Source organism: Dendropsophus ebraccatus, chromosome 11 (assembly GCF_027789765.1).
Source record: "Dendropsophus ebraccatus isolate aDenEbr1 chromosome 11, aDenEbr1.pat, whole genome shotgun sequence".
Classification (NCBI taxonomy): Eukaryota; Metazoa; Chordata; class Amphibia; order Anura; family Hylidae; genus Dendropsophus; species Dendropsophus ebraccatus.
In genome coordinates, this window is record NC_091464.1 from 79,628,799 (window position 1) to 79,648,105 (window position 19,307).

At 42.2% G+C, this 19,307-nt stretch overlaps 1 protein-coding gene across 4 annotated transcripts in view; it reads left to right on the top strand.

Annotated features, from left to right (window-relative positions):
- Positions 1-19,307, top strand: part of CTPS2 (CTP synthase 2) — a 135,461-nt gene that overhangs the window by 85,393 nt on the left and 30,761 nt on the right. For 3 of the 4 annotated variants that reach the window (XM_069946281.1, XM_069946280.1, XM_069946283.1), the window contains 5 exons: positions 1,258-1,354; positions 4,968-5,023; positions 12,093-12,189; positions 13,299-13,443; positions 16,035-16,114. In XM_069946281.1, the coding sequence (XP_069802382.1) occupies positions 1,258-1,354; positions 4,968-5,023; positions 12,093-12,189; positions 13,299-13,443; positions 16,035-16,083 (444 nt within the window). In that variant the 3' untranslated portion in view covers positions 16,084-16,114. Of the gene's footprint in view, positions 1-1,257; positions 1,355-4,967; positions 5,024-12,092; positions 12,190-13,298; positions 13,444-16,034; positions 16,115-19,307 lie in introns of those variants that run through there. The other variant, XM_069946282.1, reaches the window with a different exon arrangement.

The window sequence follows — 19,307 nt, forward strand, 5'->3', positions numbered from 1 at the left end:
GTTCATTGCGTTTGCACGTACGATTATCGTTCGAATTCAATCATTATCGTGCAAATTCGCACGATAATCTTTCCGTGTAAACGCAGCATTAGACTAAAAAAATCCAATTATTCACCTAAAAATAATCACAAAACCCTTGGTAAATGTCCGCCATAGTCTTTACTTGGACCGCTAACAGAACTAGCGGCACAGCTGAATAGATATTGTTATGTATCAATGTTTTTGTTTTTATAAAAAAAAAAATGTCTTTATTCCTACCAAATCAGTTCGTTTCAGAAATGTATACTGATTTGTAGATACCTTCTTTGTAAAAATCTCCAGTCTTCTAGTACTTATCAGCTGCTGTGTGTCCTGCGGGAATTGGTGTATTATTTCCAGTCTGGAGAGAAGGAGAAGTTTTCTATGGGGATTTTCTACTGCTCTGGAAAGTTCCTGACATGTACAGAGGTGGCAGCAGAGAGCACTGTGTCAGTCTGGAAAGACTGCAGGACTTACAGCAGCTGATAAGTACTGGAAGACTGGAGATGATAAAATAGAAGTAAATTACAAATCTATATACCCATACACATATGCTCAGCCACTGGTGGAGGTGTGTCAGTTATCGGAGCACGTTCACATTCACATTTACCATTCAGACATGTGGTTAAAGGTAAAGTTTGTGTGAAGGGGGGTGAATCATTATGGGCAGGGGGTGGGGGGAAATTAAGAAAGACAATATGCTTACCTGTCCCCGTGCCTACGCTGTGTCACCAGGCTCCTATACCCTGCCGTATGTTCTCTTCTCCCAGTTTCTGAGTACGTCACCACCCGGGTGTAATGTCACAAGTGGGTAGGATTTGGCCTGCTCAGCCAATCCATGACTGCAGCGGTGTCCCACCCCAATCACTGACTGGCTGAGCGGGGCATCTGTCAATCGGGTTGTGACGTAGCTAGAGGGGATCTAAGAAGACAGCCGGCTGGGGTCCAGGAGTGGGACACGGCACTGTGCGTGCACCAGGACAGGTGAATATAACTTCTTTTTTATGTTCCCCCACCCCCACCCCCAAAAAAATTTTTTGGCCTGCACTGGACTTCCCCTTTAAACTGGTGACAACCTGCATGAAAACATTAATAGTGCATATTTCCAGTTATCACTTCTGAAACAGATTAGTAGTTATGGACAAATCTTTATTGATAATTTTGACAAATTTGCTTTATGTTCATTTTTTTGTGTGTGTGTGTGTTGTATTTTATGTTACGGTATCTTGTTTCTTACAGGTGATTGATATGCCTGAACACAACCCGGGAGACATGGGGGGAACAATGCGACTAGGGAAGAGGAAGACCATATTTACAGCAAGTAGCTCCATCCTAAGTATGTATTCATTATACTTCCATTACATACAGAAATTATTGGACTCAGATATGACTATTTGGGGAAGAACTGTGAATGCCATGGCTGACAAGTGATATCACTCTATGGACAGTCATGTCACTTAAAGTGACTCTGTCAGCAGGTTTATACTGTCCTATCTAGGGATAGCATAAACTAGTGACAGAGAAGCTGAACAGAATGATGTATCACTTATATTGTTCTGTGCAGCTGCTCCAGAGATCTCCTCCTGAATAACATGGACAATAAGTAGTCCTCTCCATTATGTGCATGAGCTCAGTAGTCCTGGATATTCATGAGCAGCAGAAAACCCCACCCACCAGCTGCAGATTGGCAGTTATCTATCCATGCTGTGTATAGGCAGTCAACTGTCAATTAGCAGCTGAAGGGTGGGGGGAAGGGTGTGGCAAGAATCCTATTCTTCTGCATATTAGGAGAACTGCTGAATAGAATGATGCCAGTAATACACCGATCTGTTCAGCATTTATGTCCTCATTTAAAGTGTCACTATCGTTTAAATTATTTTTGCAGAAATCAATAGTACAGGCGATTTTAACAACCTTTGTAATTGGGTTTATTGGCCGAAAAATGCATTTTTATCATAAAAAAAGCAGTTTAAAGCGCTCCCCCCTGTCTTCATGGTTTTCAATGGGGAGAGGAGGGGTGGAGTGAGATGAGGCCCCAAAACAGGACAAAAAAGAGTTAACTTACAGCTAAATCTCTTCTGAAGTCAGCACTGACCTTTTTGACCTCTGAATACCGGATTTCACACAGGTCCCGCTGTGTAATGCTTTGTTCTCTGCTCTCTGCTGGTGATTAATCTCCCTCCTTCCCCCTCCCCTCTCCATAAGTAAGGCTATATTCACACATCTGTTGGAACATAGAACCAATGGTATTCAATGGCCCTGTTCATACGTGTGTACGGGGCTGCGATCCGTGCCGCAAAAAAAAGGACATATTGTAATGCGGACCGCATTTTGCGGCACAGATCGCTATGCTAATGAAGCTAATGAAATGTCCGTTATTTCATAGACTTCAATGCATTTTAGTCAAGCATATTAAAATGATGCAACAACGGACGTCTTTTTAAACGCAAAAAGCGGACGTCATTCCTTTTTACGACATTGTGTGAAGATAGCCTAATAAAGCAAAACAAAACGTAACCAAATGGTATATATCCATGATTGTGATACAGTGCTACACCCTGAATGACTTGCACTTTTTTCTCTATGGGTTTCAATGTTAGTAGGTTTGCAATTATTTAGTAAGGAGCCTTACAGTATGTCCTGGTAAGGAAAGAAACCTTGTAAACCAATGGTGGAATGGTCACCACCAACTATGAGGGCAGTAAAGTATACATAAACCATAGGACCACAGAAAAGAAGGAAAAGCTGTATACTATAAGTAACACACCTCCAAACCGTTATAAATAATAATACAGAGGAATTTTATTTTTACCAAGAAAAATGGGGGTGACTGTCTTTATGTATACAGCTTTTTCTTCTTTTGTTGTGGTTGTATGATTTATGTATTTTTGGTTTTAGTTTACTGTCTTTATATTTGTGGATGTATACAGCTTTTTATTCTTTTGTTGTGGTCGTATGATTTATGTATTTTTGTTTTTTGGTGACTGGTTTTATATTTGTGGATGGTATACAGTTTTTTTTTTGTTTTTTTCTTTTGGTTGTGGACAAGAAAGGAAAACCTTGAGATTTCCTTCTGACTATACAGACTTTTCTATTGCCTAGAGCTGAGAGAATGACCCTGAGTATGGTCGTGTAATCATTGTCATACCGGTGGAGACAGGGGATAGACTTGAATAAGTGTTATTAGGTGTCCTATCTTGCTATGGCGCCTTTCTTTGTATTATAGGATTGTTTGGGAAGGTTATTAATTTCTTTTTCCAGCCATTTAGTGACAGTCCTCTGCCCGGCAGCCATACTGAGGACTTTTCATCTTTTCAGTGTATGAACCTCAAGAAAACTAAAAATAACTGAAGCTGTAACTTCTTGAAATTATTTATTAGCTTAAAAACTACTTTCAGGCATATGTACCAGACACCAGGGGTGTAACTAGTTATTAGTTTTCAATTGACTTCTCAGAAACTGATTGTGAACTGGCATTTTGCTAGCATGTTCTCTCACTACCAAAGTGGTTCCCATTAAAGGAGAAGTTCAGCAAAATTTTTTATTAAAGTATTGTAATCCCCCCCCCCCCCTACAAGTTATACAAATCACCAATATACACTTATTACAGAAAATGCTTATAAAGTGCTTTTTCCCTACTACTGCATCAAGGCTTCACTTCCTGGATAACATGGTGATGTCACGACCTGACTCCCAGAGCTGTGCGGGCTGTGGCTGCTGGAGAGGATGATGGCAGGGGGACACTGAGGGACACAGGACACTGGAGGGACACTGAGCATCCCTTTTCCATCATCCTCTCCAGCAGCCACAGCCCACACAGCTCTGGGAGTCGGGTCATGACATGACCTTGTTATCCAGGAAGTGACATCACCATGTTATCCAGGAAGTGACATCACCATGTTATCCAGGAAGTGACATCACCATGTTATCCAGGAAGTGACATCACCATGTTATCCAGGAAGTGACATCACCATGTTATCCAGAAAGTGAAGCCTTGATGCAGTAGTAAGTTCAGGGAAAAAGCACTTTATAAGCATTTCCCGTAATAAGTGTATATTGGTAACTTTTGAGGGGCAATACAATACTTTAATAAAAAATTTTGCCGGACTTCTCCTTTAAATGCTAAAAAGCTGATTCGAGAGTCATGTTTAGCAAAAATGGCTGCTGTAAGTGATCAGTAGAGATGAGCGAACCTTGAGTATGTTCAGGTTAGTCCGAACCCAAATGCTCAGCACTTGATTACTAGTGACAAGGGCCTATGGCTGTGCTTATACTTTCTAGTCAGCCTTGGGGCTGCAGCCAACTTCTTCAGCCACCGGTAATCAAATGCTGAGCGTTCGGGTTTGGACTCACCAGAAAGTGCTCAATGTTCGCTCATCTGTAGTGATCAGAAATATTCTAATCTCTTTGTAAGTTAATAAATATAAAGAAACAATGGAGCTCATCCTGTGCAGCAATATGAAGAATACAGATAGCGGGGGCACTTCTCCTAGCCATGTCTGTAACCGCTCAGGGTGTAAAGAGTTGACTGATTTTTTTTACATGTCAAAATAATGACAGGGACACATTAAGCCCTTTTGTGCATGAATTCCTATAATCTGATGGATCTATATATGTGCGCAGTAAGGCTGGGTTCACACTGCTTTTTTTTCACCCGGTTTATGCCTTAAATGAATGAAAAAACTGATGTATTTGTGTGCATTCCTTTGGATCTGTTTTTCCATTGACTTCCATTATATAAAAACTGATCAAAATGCATGTAATTCTGTATGTTAACAGTCTATGGCCTCACCAGTATTATTATACCACACTCATTTGTCTCTATAATTCATCAAAAGAAATAATTTTGTAAGCAAATTTTCATTATTAAATGTAAGACCGGTTGTATGTGAATCTGTAATTTATGTTACACAATCCAGAATTTTACATGCTTACTCTTATTTTTTCAGAACAGCTGTACGAGAATGTGGATTTTGTAGAGGAGCGACATCGCCATCGCTATGAGGCAAGTATCTTATTATCAACATTAAGGCGGTTAGTCAGTATTACAAAAACATGGCTGCCCTCTTGCTGATGGCACCACACTCGTCCATGGGTTGTGTCTGGTATTATGGCTCAGCTCCATTGAAGTGAATGGGCCTAAGCTGCACTTCCACATATACAGTAACTTGTGGACCTGCCTGGCACTGTGTATGGAAGAAAGCAAGCATACTTTGTATCCTGGAACAACCCTATAACTTTTTCTAAGTTTATTTATGTAGCATATAAATGGAAAAAAACTCTACAATGTACATAGTATATAATGAATTATAGATAACATACAAATACTGGGGTCACACCGCCTTTTTGCAATCCGTTCTTCACACCATAACAGGTACAATGCTGCGGTGAAAAATGCATTCAATGTCCGTAGCTTTTAAGAACCCAAACACTCTGTTCATTAAGGGGTTAATTTATACCCTATTCCCAGGTACAGTAATGGGCACAGTCAGAGCCAATTGGAAATCTAACACTGTGTTTTGTTCACATTCCGGTTCTATAACGTTCCTATTATTTCTTGTAATTCTGGCGAGCTGTTATAGAATCGGAAATACTTTACACATTTTACAGCTTTTCTTGGCATTTTTATACGTCTGTGAGCGGCAGCATAAAAATACATTCTTGACATCAGGTCAGGCCGCCGAGGGCTGTGAGAATAATGAAGAAAAGGATATCACGTATTATTGCCTATGCTCTGCCGGGGGCGCCGACCTTGTGGTAACAGCGCTGATTAAATATATATTGCTGTCAATTAATATAAATAAGTATTCATACTCTTATATACTAATTCCCTATAAAATATAGAGAGCTGTATACTGTGGAGGCCCACATGTTCTCCCCTGGATCTACAGCAGCTCATCAGTTCATCAGAAGCTCGTCATAGATTACATAACACTTTCCCATGTAATTCATTAGGTCACAATAAAGTCCGGTGCTACCAGCAAATCAGGTTCCTGTAATGAACTAACAATCAGATGGCTTGCCCTCCAGTGGGTGTGGGTTATACACTGAAACCCTTAGCAGGTCCCTGTGTCCCCCGTCTCTGATCCTTTCACATTCTATCTATACAGGTAGTAAACACTCTGTTGTAGCAGTTTTGCTATATATACACTTCATGGCAGGCCCGGACTGACAATCTGACAGACCAGGCATATTCCCGGTGGGCTGCCCAGATTGCCAGTCCGATAGGGGGGGGCGCACCTGGGCTGCAAAAGTAAATGATGTGGTACTAAAGATTAACTGGCAATGCTGCCATGCTGCTAATCGGCGGCTGCGGTGCTGCCAGGTAATTTTTATAACGGCAACTCACTTCTCCTGTTCCCCATCAGCTCCTTTCTTTTTTTCTAGCACAGGCAGAGTGGAACAAAGAAACTGCCTGCTCCAGATGTGACCTGCAGCCCCTCTATCATTCATCTGCAGGGACATCCGGCACAGGCTGTGTCTTTGTACCATGCTGCCTGCACCGGACGATGAAAGAGGAAGCTACTATATTGGGTGCTAATGAGGGGTTAAAAAAACTATATGTGTTATAGGTCTGATCTCTGCTGTATTCTGTATAGTCTGCAGAGTGATAATACTCACCTGCGTACACCTGGTATCTGATGGTATCTGACAATTTTCTGCAATGGGTGCGGGGAGATTTGTATGTGGGGTTTGTGTGCCAGGGCTGCTTCTTAGTGCCAGTCTGGCCCTGCTCCATGATAGATCACAGAAGTACTGCTTGGGTTGCATGGCCATATGCTGTTCCACCTCATATAAATAAGGCTGGGTTCACACTACGTTTTTGCAACCTGTTTTATTATCCGCTTTTGCAAAAAATGGATGGAAAAAAACAGATGCAGTTGTGTACACCCATTTTTCCATTGACTTCCATCATTGAAAAAAAAAAAAAAACGGATCAAAATGCGTCCTTTTTTTTTAACGTACACAATAATAAGGTCAAGTACATTTTTGTGCTTGTCAAAAAAAAAGGATGTGTTTTAATCCCTTTTTTTTTTTTTATAATGGAAGTCAATAGAAAAACAGATCAAAACGGATGCAAACGATTGCATCCGTATCTTGCAAAACAGATAAAAAAACGGATTGCAGTCGTAGTGTGAACCCAGCCAACTGTGATACCTCCAAAGTGCATTTGCACAACAACATATCAGATACTTTCTTTGCTCTGTACCAACAGGAATCAGTCACTATTTTTACTGTATCCATTAGAATTATTTTGTCACTATCCCAACAGATATCAGGGATTATCATGGATCTGCAGTAACAGGAATTAGTCTTTTACCTTCATGTCACTAGAAATTCCGCACTGTTCTACACCCGACCTCCGGGTATCAGACTTCAATGGAAATTGTGATCCTGTAACTCACAAAAACTTTGGTGCTAACTAGACTGCGATGTGGAGGACCTCAGCATTCATTATCTTTAAAGTGTTACTGTTGTTTAAATTTTTTTTTTTGCAGAAATCAATAGTACAGGCGATTTTAAGAAATGTAATTGGGATTATTAGCCGAAAAATGCATTTTTATCATAAAAAAGCAGTTTGAAGCTCTCCCCCCTGTCTTCATGGTTCTCTTATGGAGAGGGGAGAGGTGGAGGGAGATGAGGCACCAAAACAGGACAACAAAGAGTTAATTTACAGCTACATCACCGGGCTATCTACTCTGAAGTCAGCACTGACCTCTCTGACCTGTGAATACCGGCTTTCACACAGCTCCCACTGTGTAATCCTTTGTTCTCTGCTGGTGACTAATCTCCCTCCTCCCCCTCCCCTCTCCATAGGTTACACAGAGCTCGATTGATGTAAAAGAGCCGAGATTTTCTGATATTGAATAGTGAATGAGAGGGGGGGGGATTCTGGGGAAAGTCTTTTTGAATGCAGATAATGGTATATTTACCTAATAAACCCAAAAGTTTCGAGTTTCTTAAAATCGCCTGTACTATTAATTGCTGCTAAATTGACAGTGACACTTTAAAGCTCTGCACCCACAATCTGTCCCCCCCAAACCACTTGTACCTTTGGATAGCTGCTTTTAATCCAAGATCTGTCCTGGGGTCCGTTCGGCAGGTGATGCAGTTATTGTCCTAAAAAAACAACTTTTAAACTTGCAGCCCTGTGCCCAACGGGCGTGGCTTGGAGTATGTGCGGCCTTACTTTGCACCGCCCCTCCGTCCCTCCTCCCCACCCTCTTCACCATTTTTTCTTTCCCTCTGCACTGAACATTTGCACAGGTGCCTTGATGATCTAGCCCATGTGCCGGGCTCACACAGCTGATGAATAGGAGACAATCTGCCTGGAGCATTCCTAATGATGAGGAGGGCGGGGAGGAGGGACAGAGAGGTTGTGCCAGCCTGATGCATACACAATCTAGGCCACGGCAGTTTGACACAGGGCTGCAAGTTTAAAAGTTTTTTTTTTAGGACAATAACTACATCACCTGCCGAATGGACCGCAGGACAGATCTTGGATTAAAAGCAGCTATCTGAAGGTACAAGCGGTTTGGGGGGTTAGATTGTGGGTACAGAGTCACTTTAATCTCACAAGGAGCTATGGACCAGGTCAAATTCAAAAACAGTCACCATTTGGTGGTGGTAGCACAGGTGACGCAGTCAGAATCAGAACCAAAGAGGCAAATGGTCAGGATGTCACAAAACAGAGGATAAGATGGGAGCATTGTCAGGAACTTAGCCACAACCAGGAGCAGGACAACAGGTGCAAGGGGGCCCATTTATCATTGTGCACCCCTGGGCTACGACTCAGGATAGAGGCAGATTTTACCCTTTTCTGGAGGAAAGGAGGTATATCATGGTTTATGTCTGGTAACGGGAGTAAATTATGGCCGAAATCTATGCTATCTATCTATCTATCTATCTTTCTAATCTGTGGGTGTAGATTACTGTGACCGCCGTGCAGCAGGTGCATGGCTAGTAGTAAATTCGGCAGGGTAAATGGGGGCAGGGCTTTATTTAATTCAAGTATGTCGGTCTTAATAAATCTCCCCTATGGTGCAAATGGTGAGGCAGAATTGTAATCTAGGAAAGAAGATTGATGTCAGAATCAGAAGGGGAAAAATACATGGAAACAATGGGCAGGCATTGATTATTGACATGGTGAATAGGCTGGAGTCTCCTTTAAAGCAGTTATACATTGGTTTACTTTAGATGGTGCCCAGTCCCCTCTGATCACCTCTTATAGGTCTGTCCTTAGCCAATCACTGGCAGAGAGAGGTCGCTGCACTAAGCATTGGTGGGCAGAGCCGGCGCTTCCTTGTGTTGAGACAGATACCAAGAACAAACCAGGGGAGCAACAGGAACTGGCACATTGGAAGAGCTGGGGGATCGAACAAGTCACTACTCCTTTATTTATCCTAGCCTGACCACTTTATTAAAAAAAGTGGAATGATAGATAATCCCTTTAAATAAGCTGTCAAACCGAACGATCGTTCAGTGCCAGATCCAACAGGAGCTGACTGGTGGGGCGAAGACCAATGCAAGGGCTCTATTACACAGAAAGATTATAATAAGACAAAAAAATCATTAAATTGTTTGAATTCAAGTGATAATTTATCCATGTGTATGCAGCAACGATCAAACGTTCAACGGAAATTTATTCATATGTCGTTGATTGCATCTTTTAAGCTAATCATAAAATCGTTGCTCATCGTTTGCAAAACAAGTCTGTGGCTGGCTTTATCTGCAACACTGTAGCTTCTTTGTAAAGTCGGTAGGGTTATTCTGAGGTCAAGTTGCTGATAAACTCACTGTAATTAACCCTTCCAGCATTACAAAGAAGCTACAATGTTGCAGGTAAAACCTGCCAGCTGTCTCAGAAGGGAGGGTGCAGGAGGGGCAGACAAAGAGAAAGGCTCACACACAGATTTTTGTGTCTTCAGCAGAAAGCAGCAGCTGAGAACTGGGGGAAGGAGATTAAATAGATAAAAACTAGAGATAAGTGAACCTAGAGCAGGCTCGAGTCCATCCGAACCTGATCGTTTGGTATTTGATTAGCTGGGGCTGCTGAAGTTAGATAAAGCTCTAAGGTTGTCCGGAAAATATGGATACAGCCAATGACTATCCATGTTTTCCACATAGCCTTAGGGCTTTATCCAACTTCAGCAGCCCCCGCTAATCAAATGCCGAAAGATCGGGTTCGGATGCACTCCAGCATGCTCCAGGTTCGCTCATCTCTAATAATAACAAGTATGGAGGGAACTGTTAGTCTCACTATGGGCATCAACATATCAAAAGTTATGTTTGAGCGGAATACCCCTTTATTGACGCCTCAATTCTTCTGCAGGTTCGCATTTGACGCTACAGATGTTCACATAAATTTAGGCGGGTTTGAAGCCTGTGGCTATAATTGTTGCCATCACCACCATAATTCTTATGGCATTATCCTGGGTCTCCTAGGATATCTCATGAACTGTGACTGCTTTTACATGAGCACGGCCTATTTGTCTGTGTTTTCATATTTTTGCTTACCGTTGAAGCCGGGAGCCTTTCTAATTCCCTTTTGTATAATATTTTATTGACCTTATGGGGTCACGTATTTCTTTTTAGTTCTTGTGTCATAGAGGAATGATATAATGCACCAACTCCATATGATTTCATACTACTTTTTCTTGTTTATAATTACTGTAATTGGCCTTGTTGTCAGCGGCCGTCTCTCTTACTGACACGTGTGATTTAGACGACATTGTGCCGCACTTACTGACAGCACCTTACTAATAGCAGACTGAGCACATAGCTCTGGGTTATATTATTTGTGTTGTATATCAGGACATAGGCAAAACAAAGGAGAGTTCTGTACATAAACACAGATTGAAGATTGCACAGTGTTACCTCGGTTTAAAAGTAACCTGGATTAAAAGCGTTTTGGTTTAAGAGCTCACAGTTTTTCAAAATTGTGACTTGGTGCAAGAGCATTGCTTTGGTGTAAGAGCTCCCTGTACTGGGTGGGATGGGGAGTGGGGGAGGGGCATGGTCTGCAGAGCGGGGTCAACAGCCCTGTACTCTAACCCAGGAAGTCTCCCTCACCTTCCAAATCATAGCAGATCCACTTCAGGCTGGGGCTTACATCAGGGGACAGGACACACTCAGCTATACACACTGCTGCTATAATGTGCTTGCACTCAGCTATACACACTGCTGCTATAATGTGCCTGCACTTACACTCAGCTATACACACTGCTGCTGTAATGTGCCTGCACTCACACTCAGCTATACACACTGCTGTATAGAGAAGTTTCAGTCACTGTCCTCCTGCACAGCTCTGTGATTCTCACTTCCTGATTGGCCCACGCTGAACACACACCCCTTCCCCATTGCTGTCATGTGACCACACAGACCTCTGACAGCAGCCCTGCTTCTCTATTCTAGCCTGTTGTACTACGCTACTGCATTATGGGCATCTGCAGTTCCATCCTGTATCTACAAACTGCTGCTGTGTTATCAGGGTTATGCAGTTACTATACATTATACTCCACATGCTGATTGCTATACTGTACAGTAACTTATTCAGAACCGATTGTCTGCATTTCTATGATTTCTTATGGGAAAACTTGCTTTGGTGTAAGAGTGATTTGGATTACAAGTGCGGTCCCGGAACGAATTATGCTCGTAATCCAAGGCACCACTGTATTTGAGATATAATTCTTAGGCCGGCCATACATATTATTATTAAAGGGGTTATCCTGTATTAGAAAAAAACAGCTACTTTCTTGCAAAAACAGCACCGCCTTTGTCCTTGTGTGTGATATTACAGTTAGGTTTATTCACTTCAATAGAACTGAACTGCAAACCCATAGAACAGGTTTCTCCATTAGCACAGGTGAGGGTTTGTTATGTTGAGCTCTCTAAAACACCATGTTAGGTTGGTCCAGATAGACTTTTCAGCGTTGTTGACTATATTTGACCTTGTGACTATACAATACAGTATTATGAGCTATATATTTGTGTTATTTATGTTGTTTTTTTCATGTATACAAATGTCACTGTGCTGTGAATACTGAGAGGATGTTCTTTCCATTGCTGCACAGGTAAATCCAGAACTCATTCCACATTTCGAAGAAAAAGGTTTAAAGTTTGTTGGTCATGACACTGAGGGTCAGAGGATGGAGATCATCGAGCTGGAAGGTGAATATCTGGTGTCATCCTCTTATTGCCAAAATGCTGCAGAATATGTCAGTGCTGTATCATATGAAGTATATAACACTGCAGATTTAGAGGGCACTCGTGTATATAGGCACCTTAGCAAAGCCCTGGGTTGGGAAAGAAAAACAAAATTGGTTTTGAAGGCTGCGTACTTAGCATTGTCCAAATCTCAGGACAACTACCCACAGTGAGGTTATTTGGGACATATTATTATAACTTATAAACAGAAATTAGAGGGGTACTCCGGCGACATTTTTTTGTTTCTTTCAAATCAGTTGGTGTCAGAAATTTATACAGATTTGTAAATTACTTCAATTTAAAAATCTCAAGTCTTCCAGTTGCTGTATGCCCTGCAAGAAGTGGTGTATTCTCTTTTCAGTGTGACATAGTGCTCTCTGCTGCCACCTCTGTCCATGTCAGGAACTGTCCAGAGTAGCAGAAAATCCCCATAGATAACCTCTCCTGCTCTGGACAGTTCCTGACATGGACAGAGATGGCAGCAGAAACCACTCTACCAGAGTACCCCTCTAAACTTACTTCTGCTCTTCCCACAGTAGAAGCATCATTGTGGCACTATTGGTCATTGTGTGTAAGCATGGTGTCGCCCGCACAAGATGGTTAGGACCTACACCTGCTTCCTCTCAGAAGTGCCAGGGAGCGGAAGGCCTGAGTCGTTCTCCTGTTTTCTGCTCCTGTACTCTGGCAGTTGTTATTGTATGTATACCTGGGACAGGCATCATCCAATCATATTACATATTCAGTTTCCTCTAATAGTCTTCTTCCTTTTGTCCGTTTTGTGTCTGTTGTTTTGGAAAGCCATCATTTAGTCGCCAAAACATGGCCATTGTATGCAAAATTCGGTCGTAATTGGCATAAAATCAGAGCGTTTTTGTATTTAAATGATGGCTGTCCGGAAAATGTCCGAGAAACGGACAAAAGAAGATGTTGTGGAAACATAGCCATACAGTGTAAATGATAGAAACCCCCTGTTTGTATTATGGTAACTAGTTAGAGTTTAGCTGTTACCATCCATTATGCATAAACATTTACTATACAATACACAACCTGCTCTGCCCATTTTCTTTCTTCAGATCATCCGTACTTTGTTGGTGTTCAGTTCCATCCTGAATTCTCATCCAGACCCATGAAGCCTTCTCCTGCTTACCTTGGGTTAATGTTGGCTGCTTCTGGGAAATTATCTACATACATACAGAATGGCTGTAAGCTGTCTCCCAGGTAAGCTGTAATAGCCAACTTCTAAATTACACTATAGATAGTGTGAGTTCTATTGCTGCAATAACTTTGGGATATGCAGTGTCTGCTGAGGTTAAAGCAGAAGTCCGGCGAAAATTTTTATTAAAGTATTGTATTGCCCACCAAAAGTTATACAAATTACCAATATACACTTATTACGGGAAATGCTTATAAAGTGCTTTTTTCCCTGCACTTACTGCTGCATCAAGGCTTCACGTCTTGGATAACATGGTGATGTCACTTCCTGGATAACATGGTGATGTCACTTCCTGGTAACATGGTGATGTCACTTCCTGGATAACATGGTGATGTCCCGACCTTACTCCCAGAGCTGTGTGGGCTGTGGCTTGTGGTGTCTTACCATGGGTGTTGCTATAGGTTACACCCTTCGTAAAAGTCTTTACTTATTGTTAGTCAGTGGTGATGAAGGTAGTGATAAAGTTTTGCCACTAGATGTGTGTATTAAGATATTAGATTAGTGTATATGTGTATTCAGATGCTGCACAGCTGAAGTATGTAAAGGATTATTGTTTATTTGTGTGTCACATGGATCTGCGAACCTATGGGAATCTTTTCTTCTTCTTTCCTATCACCTCTCTTCTTACTTCTTCTATTGCACTCTTCACCCACTCACAGCTCACATTACATACGCTGAGGGAGGAAGTCACATGGGACACAGGAAGAGTAGTTCAGTCTTAGTCAGGTCCCCGTATGGGTAGGAAGCCAGACAAGACATAGCTAACAGTTTCTCCTCAAGTTATTCTACACAACACTATGAAGTGCTAAACTCTTACAGGAGAGGACAAGTCAGAGATCATCTCAATCCACGCCGTTGACTAGGAGAGTCACAGTGCAGGACAGTATCCACAGACATCAGTAAGCTAGGAACTGATCTGGATAGAGCAAAGTTGCGATAAGCCTAGGAACTCTATCTCACAGCGCGGTTGTCAGCAGGGAACCCTCAGGATTCCGCTCATCCCAGATAACAAGGTCTGGGGCTTTGTGTCACCCTCATAGGACGGGTCACCCGACACTGGTGGGCATTAGGTGGTGTGAAGACCCAAAGGTTAATACATGGGCACAAGTATTCTCTTCTTCTTCTAAGTATTCTTCTACCTCATCCTCCAACATCCCGGCAGTGCACAGTACTGCTTGGGTTGGGACTCTCACTACATTCTCCTCTCGGCTACTCTGATTCTTTGTATCTCTCAACACGCTACTCAGTCATCACAACTGTACTCTCCACTATATTTCTATCACATATCTAGTTGCTGTATTATCCATTGTTCGTCCAAAAGTATTATCAAATGTATTATCAAGTGCTTTCTCAAGAGAAACTTCAACTGTTAAGGAACAACTGTATAACCTTCTGCACACATGTACTTTTCCAGTAAAAACAGGCTTATTTATGATAAAGAGACTCTGTGATTCTTCTCCTCACACCGACACAGTACACACCGCAACCTTGGGACATTTCCCTTTTCTGTGGGTGGCGGTTCCGATAGTCCGGGGGTCACTACACTGCTCCAGCTATCCGTGACTACACTAACCCAAGGGAACCTGTAGCAGTCCGGCAGAACACTTTTCACAGGGGAACAAGTTACAACCGGCCTTCTAAACTAAAAGCAGGTGTGCCATCACACCTGTGTGCCCAACCGGCACTGGCGTCACAAAGTAACATCTTAAGGTCCGGCTGTATCTCGGCCATCCACCACCGGAGTGGCGTCACACACTACCATCTAGCAAGTAACCGGCCGTACCTCTGACACAACACCACCGGGGGTTACCACATGGCTGCTGGAGGGGATGATGGCAGAGGGACACTGAGGGACACAGGGCACTGGAGGGACACTGAGCATCACCCTGCCATCATCCTCTCCAGCAGCCACAGCCCGCACAGCTCTGGGAGTCGTGACATCACCATGTTATCCAGGAAGTGACATCACCATGTTATCCAGGAAGTGACATCACCATGTTATCCAGGAAGTGAAGCCTTGATGCAGTAGTAAGTGCAGGGAAAAAGCACTTTATAAGCATTTCCCGTAATAAGTGTATATTGGTGATTTGTATAACTTTAAGGGGCAACATGATACTTTAATAAAAATTTTCACCGGACTTCTCCTTTAAGCTATGTTTCTTTTATACCCTAGAGAATAAATATACAACTAAACACACATATAATAAGGTCCTCCAGGCTAGACTAGTACTGTTAAAGGGGTATTTCAGCAACAACAACAACAACAAAACTTTTAAATCAACTGTCAGACTAAAGCTTTGGCTGTCCAGACATGATGGGAGTTTTGCAACAGCTGGGAAGCCAAGGCTCCCTACCCCTGAGCTAAACGCTAATGTTCCATGCCAGGCATTGCAGTGATGTCGGCATATGGCGTTCTCTTGGTGGTACACTCTAAGTATTTTACAAGAAAAGAGAAAACATTAGCATTTGGTCTGGAAGTAGCAACATCTTGAACTTTATTGTTTCCCCAATAGTATTGTATAATCTCTTTACTTCTAAATGAGGGGATCACCGCAAGGACCTTTCTCTTTTCTTTTCTTTTTTTCTTTTTTTTTAGCTTTTTAGCAGCAAATAGTAGAAGCGACCCGGTGCTCCCTTCCCTGTAGACCTTCATATCCTGATATATAAAGCTGCTGAGTTAGACTTTTCCTTGTATTATTAGCAGCTGAATAGTGTTCGGTCTGTGACATTGTCTCCAGCATTGTGTAATATCAATTCTTTTGAACTCACAAAAAGTTAAGTATCGTAGATTGAATGCTTGGGGCTCAGAATTAATAACCTTCTTGTTATGCTGTCTTATAAAGTTGTCTCCGGTTCTGTAGTTTGCAGAATTTTCAGAATTTACAGTAAAAAGATTTTGCACTATATTTTATTAGAACAAGAATAGATTTTTTTATTATTATGGAAATTGGTCATTACACAATGATCCCCTTATTGGTTATACACCATTTCTATCCGTTTTTGATCTTTTTTTTTTGTTTGTTTTATGATGGAAGTCAATGAAAAAATGGATCAAAATGAATGCACACTAATACATCTGTTTTTCATCAGTTTTTTTGCACAAGAACGGATTAAGAAAACTGACTGCAGAAACGCAGTGTGAACCCAGCCTTATTCTAAGGCCCTGTTCCCACTGAGCAAAAGTAGTGGAATTCCGCGATAGAATTGTCCACCGCGGAATGCCGTTAGCCTTCCGCTCATAATGGGAGTCTATGGGAGGCGCACATTCCTGCTCTGTACGCGCTGAAGAATGAACACCTCCCATAGACTCCCATTATGAGCGGGAGGCTAACGGCATTCCGCGGCGGACAATTCCGTCGCGGAATTCCGCTACTTTTGCTCAGTGGGAACGGGGCCTAGAACTGTTTTCTAAGCTTATAAATACAGATTACCGCTACATATCCATATATGTCATCATAAGGGCCCTATTACATGGAGTGATAATCTGCTGAGTCAGGCTGATTTGGCAGATTATCGCTCCGTATAATAAAGACAATGATCAGCTGATGACAACGGTAATTGGCTGATCGTGCCTTTAGGTCCTGACCTAAACTTATCGGCTGCCAAGCGTGCATTGCTACATGTAAGAGTGATGCACCTCTGACGGCTGATGAATCTGTCAAAATAAATAAATAAAGTGTATACTTACTTCTCTGCGCTCCCTGATTTCCTACTAGCTTTGGCCTATTTACTATAGTGATCGGGTCGGGTAAGTACTTATGCAGAGTCAGTGGCGTTATCAATGAAAATAATTACAGCTCCCATTATTCCTTTACCTTCTCACATGTATTGCCCGTATTTACTGCTGCCTGCATTCCCTATATAACAAGGTAGAACGTAGTGTCCTATTCACACACCATTAGATTGGAGACTCTGCTCACCTGCTGTGATACTGACCAGAATCTGATGCATCTGCTGCCCAGCATGGGAAACACTGGGAGGAAACAAGGGAGAGACTGGGAGGAATGGAGATAATGGGGAGAGAATAGGCATGTGATGTGTGATGTCATGTAATTCAGGAAGGACTTACTACCTGATGAAGGACTGGGACTATGTAACTCAGGAAGGACTAACTACCTGATGATGGACTGGGAATAAGTAACTCAGGAAGGACTAACTACCTGATGATGGACTGGGAATAAGTAACTCAGGAAGGACTAACTACCTGATGATGGACTGGGAATAAGTAACTCAGGAAGGACTAACTACCTGAAGGACTGGGACTAAGTAACTCAGGAAGGACTAACTACCTGAGGAAGAAATGGGACTAATTAACTCAGAAAGGACTAACTACCTGAGGAATCACTGGAACTAAATAACTCAGGAGGGAATAACTACCTGAGGAAGGACTGGGACTAAGTAACTCAGGAAGGACTAACTACGTAACTCAGGAAGGAGTAAGAACCTGAGGAATGACTGGGACTAAGTAACTCAGGAAGGACTAACTATGTCAGGAAGGACTGAGACTAACTCAGGAAGGACTAACTACCTGAGGAAGGACTGGTACTTAGTAACTCAGGAAGGACTAACTACTTGAGGAAGGACTGTGACTAAGTAATTCAGGAAGGACTTACTACCTGATGAAGGACTGGGACTAAGTAACTCAGGAAGGACTAACTACGTAACTCAGGAAGGACTAACAACCTGAGGAATGACTGGGACTAAGTAACTCAGGAAGGACTGAGACTAACTCAGGAAGGACTAACTACCTGAGGAAGGACTGGTAATAAGTAACTCAGGAAGGACTAAGTACCTGAGGAAGGACTGGGACTAAGTAACTCAGGAAGGACTAAGTACCTGAGGAAGGACTGGGAATAAGTAACTCAGGAAAGACTAACTACCACAGGAAGGACTGGGACTAAGTAACTGAGGAACGACTAACTACCTCAGGAAGGACTGGGACTAAGTAACTCAGGATGGACAAGCTACCACAGGAAGGACCGAGATTAAGTAACTCAGGAAGGACTAATAACTACAAGCAGAGAGAAAATAACACGAGCATGGTCATAAGACTGCATGTTAATGTCCCAGTTTTCCTCTTACACATACATAGAGACTTATGACACGTTTTTATCAGTCAGTCTCTCCGCTCTGTGTCAGGTGACCCAGACAGACCCATAATGTAAGTGACTGACTATGGCGGGATGTTGGGGTGTGAGCTAAATAGAGACCTGGTTGGGTAGGAGCACCGGCATCTTGTTAGAGAATGTGAATCTATGGGTTATCAGTAGAGATGAGCGAACCTGGAGCATGCTCGAGTCCATCCAAACACGGACTTTCGGCATTTAATTAGCAGTGGCTGCTGAACTTGGATAAAGCCCTAAGGCTATGTGGAAATCATGGATATAGTCATTGGCTGTATCCATGTTTTCCAGACAACCTTAGAGCTTTATCCAAGTTCAGCAGCCCCCGCTAATCAAATACCGATCGCTCGGGTTTGGATGGACTCGAACCCGAACCCGGTTCGTTCATCTCTAATTATCAGAGGACGGGTCCGAAGACTGTAACAATTATCTTTATCTCAGGACAAACATGAAAGGTACCTGTTATTGTCTATTGTGTAAAGTGATAGGAGGCACTCAGCACCACAACACGTCCCAATTGTTCTAGATGGGATTTAAAAATCCAATATATTCCATTAAGGAAGTGAGAAGCTTGATATACAGCAAATATCCATCAGTCCACCCTTTTCTTTTTTCTTCCCTTTCATCCTGAATTGTACTTATAAATGTGTTCTCCACAGACCGCTATTGATTTTGTTATTAGATTTTCACTTTCGGCAAATGTTTTCCTATTGTAACATTTATTATTTATTGTACCAATTTCCAAA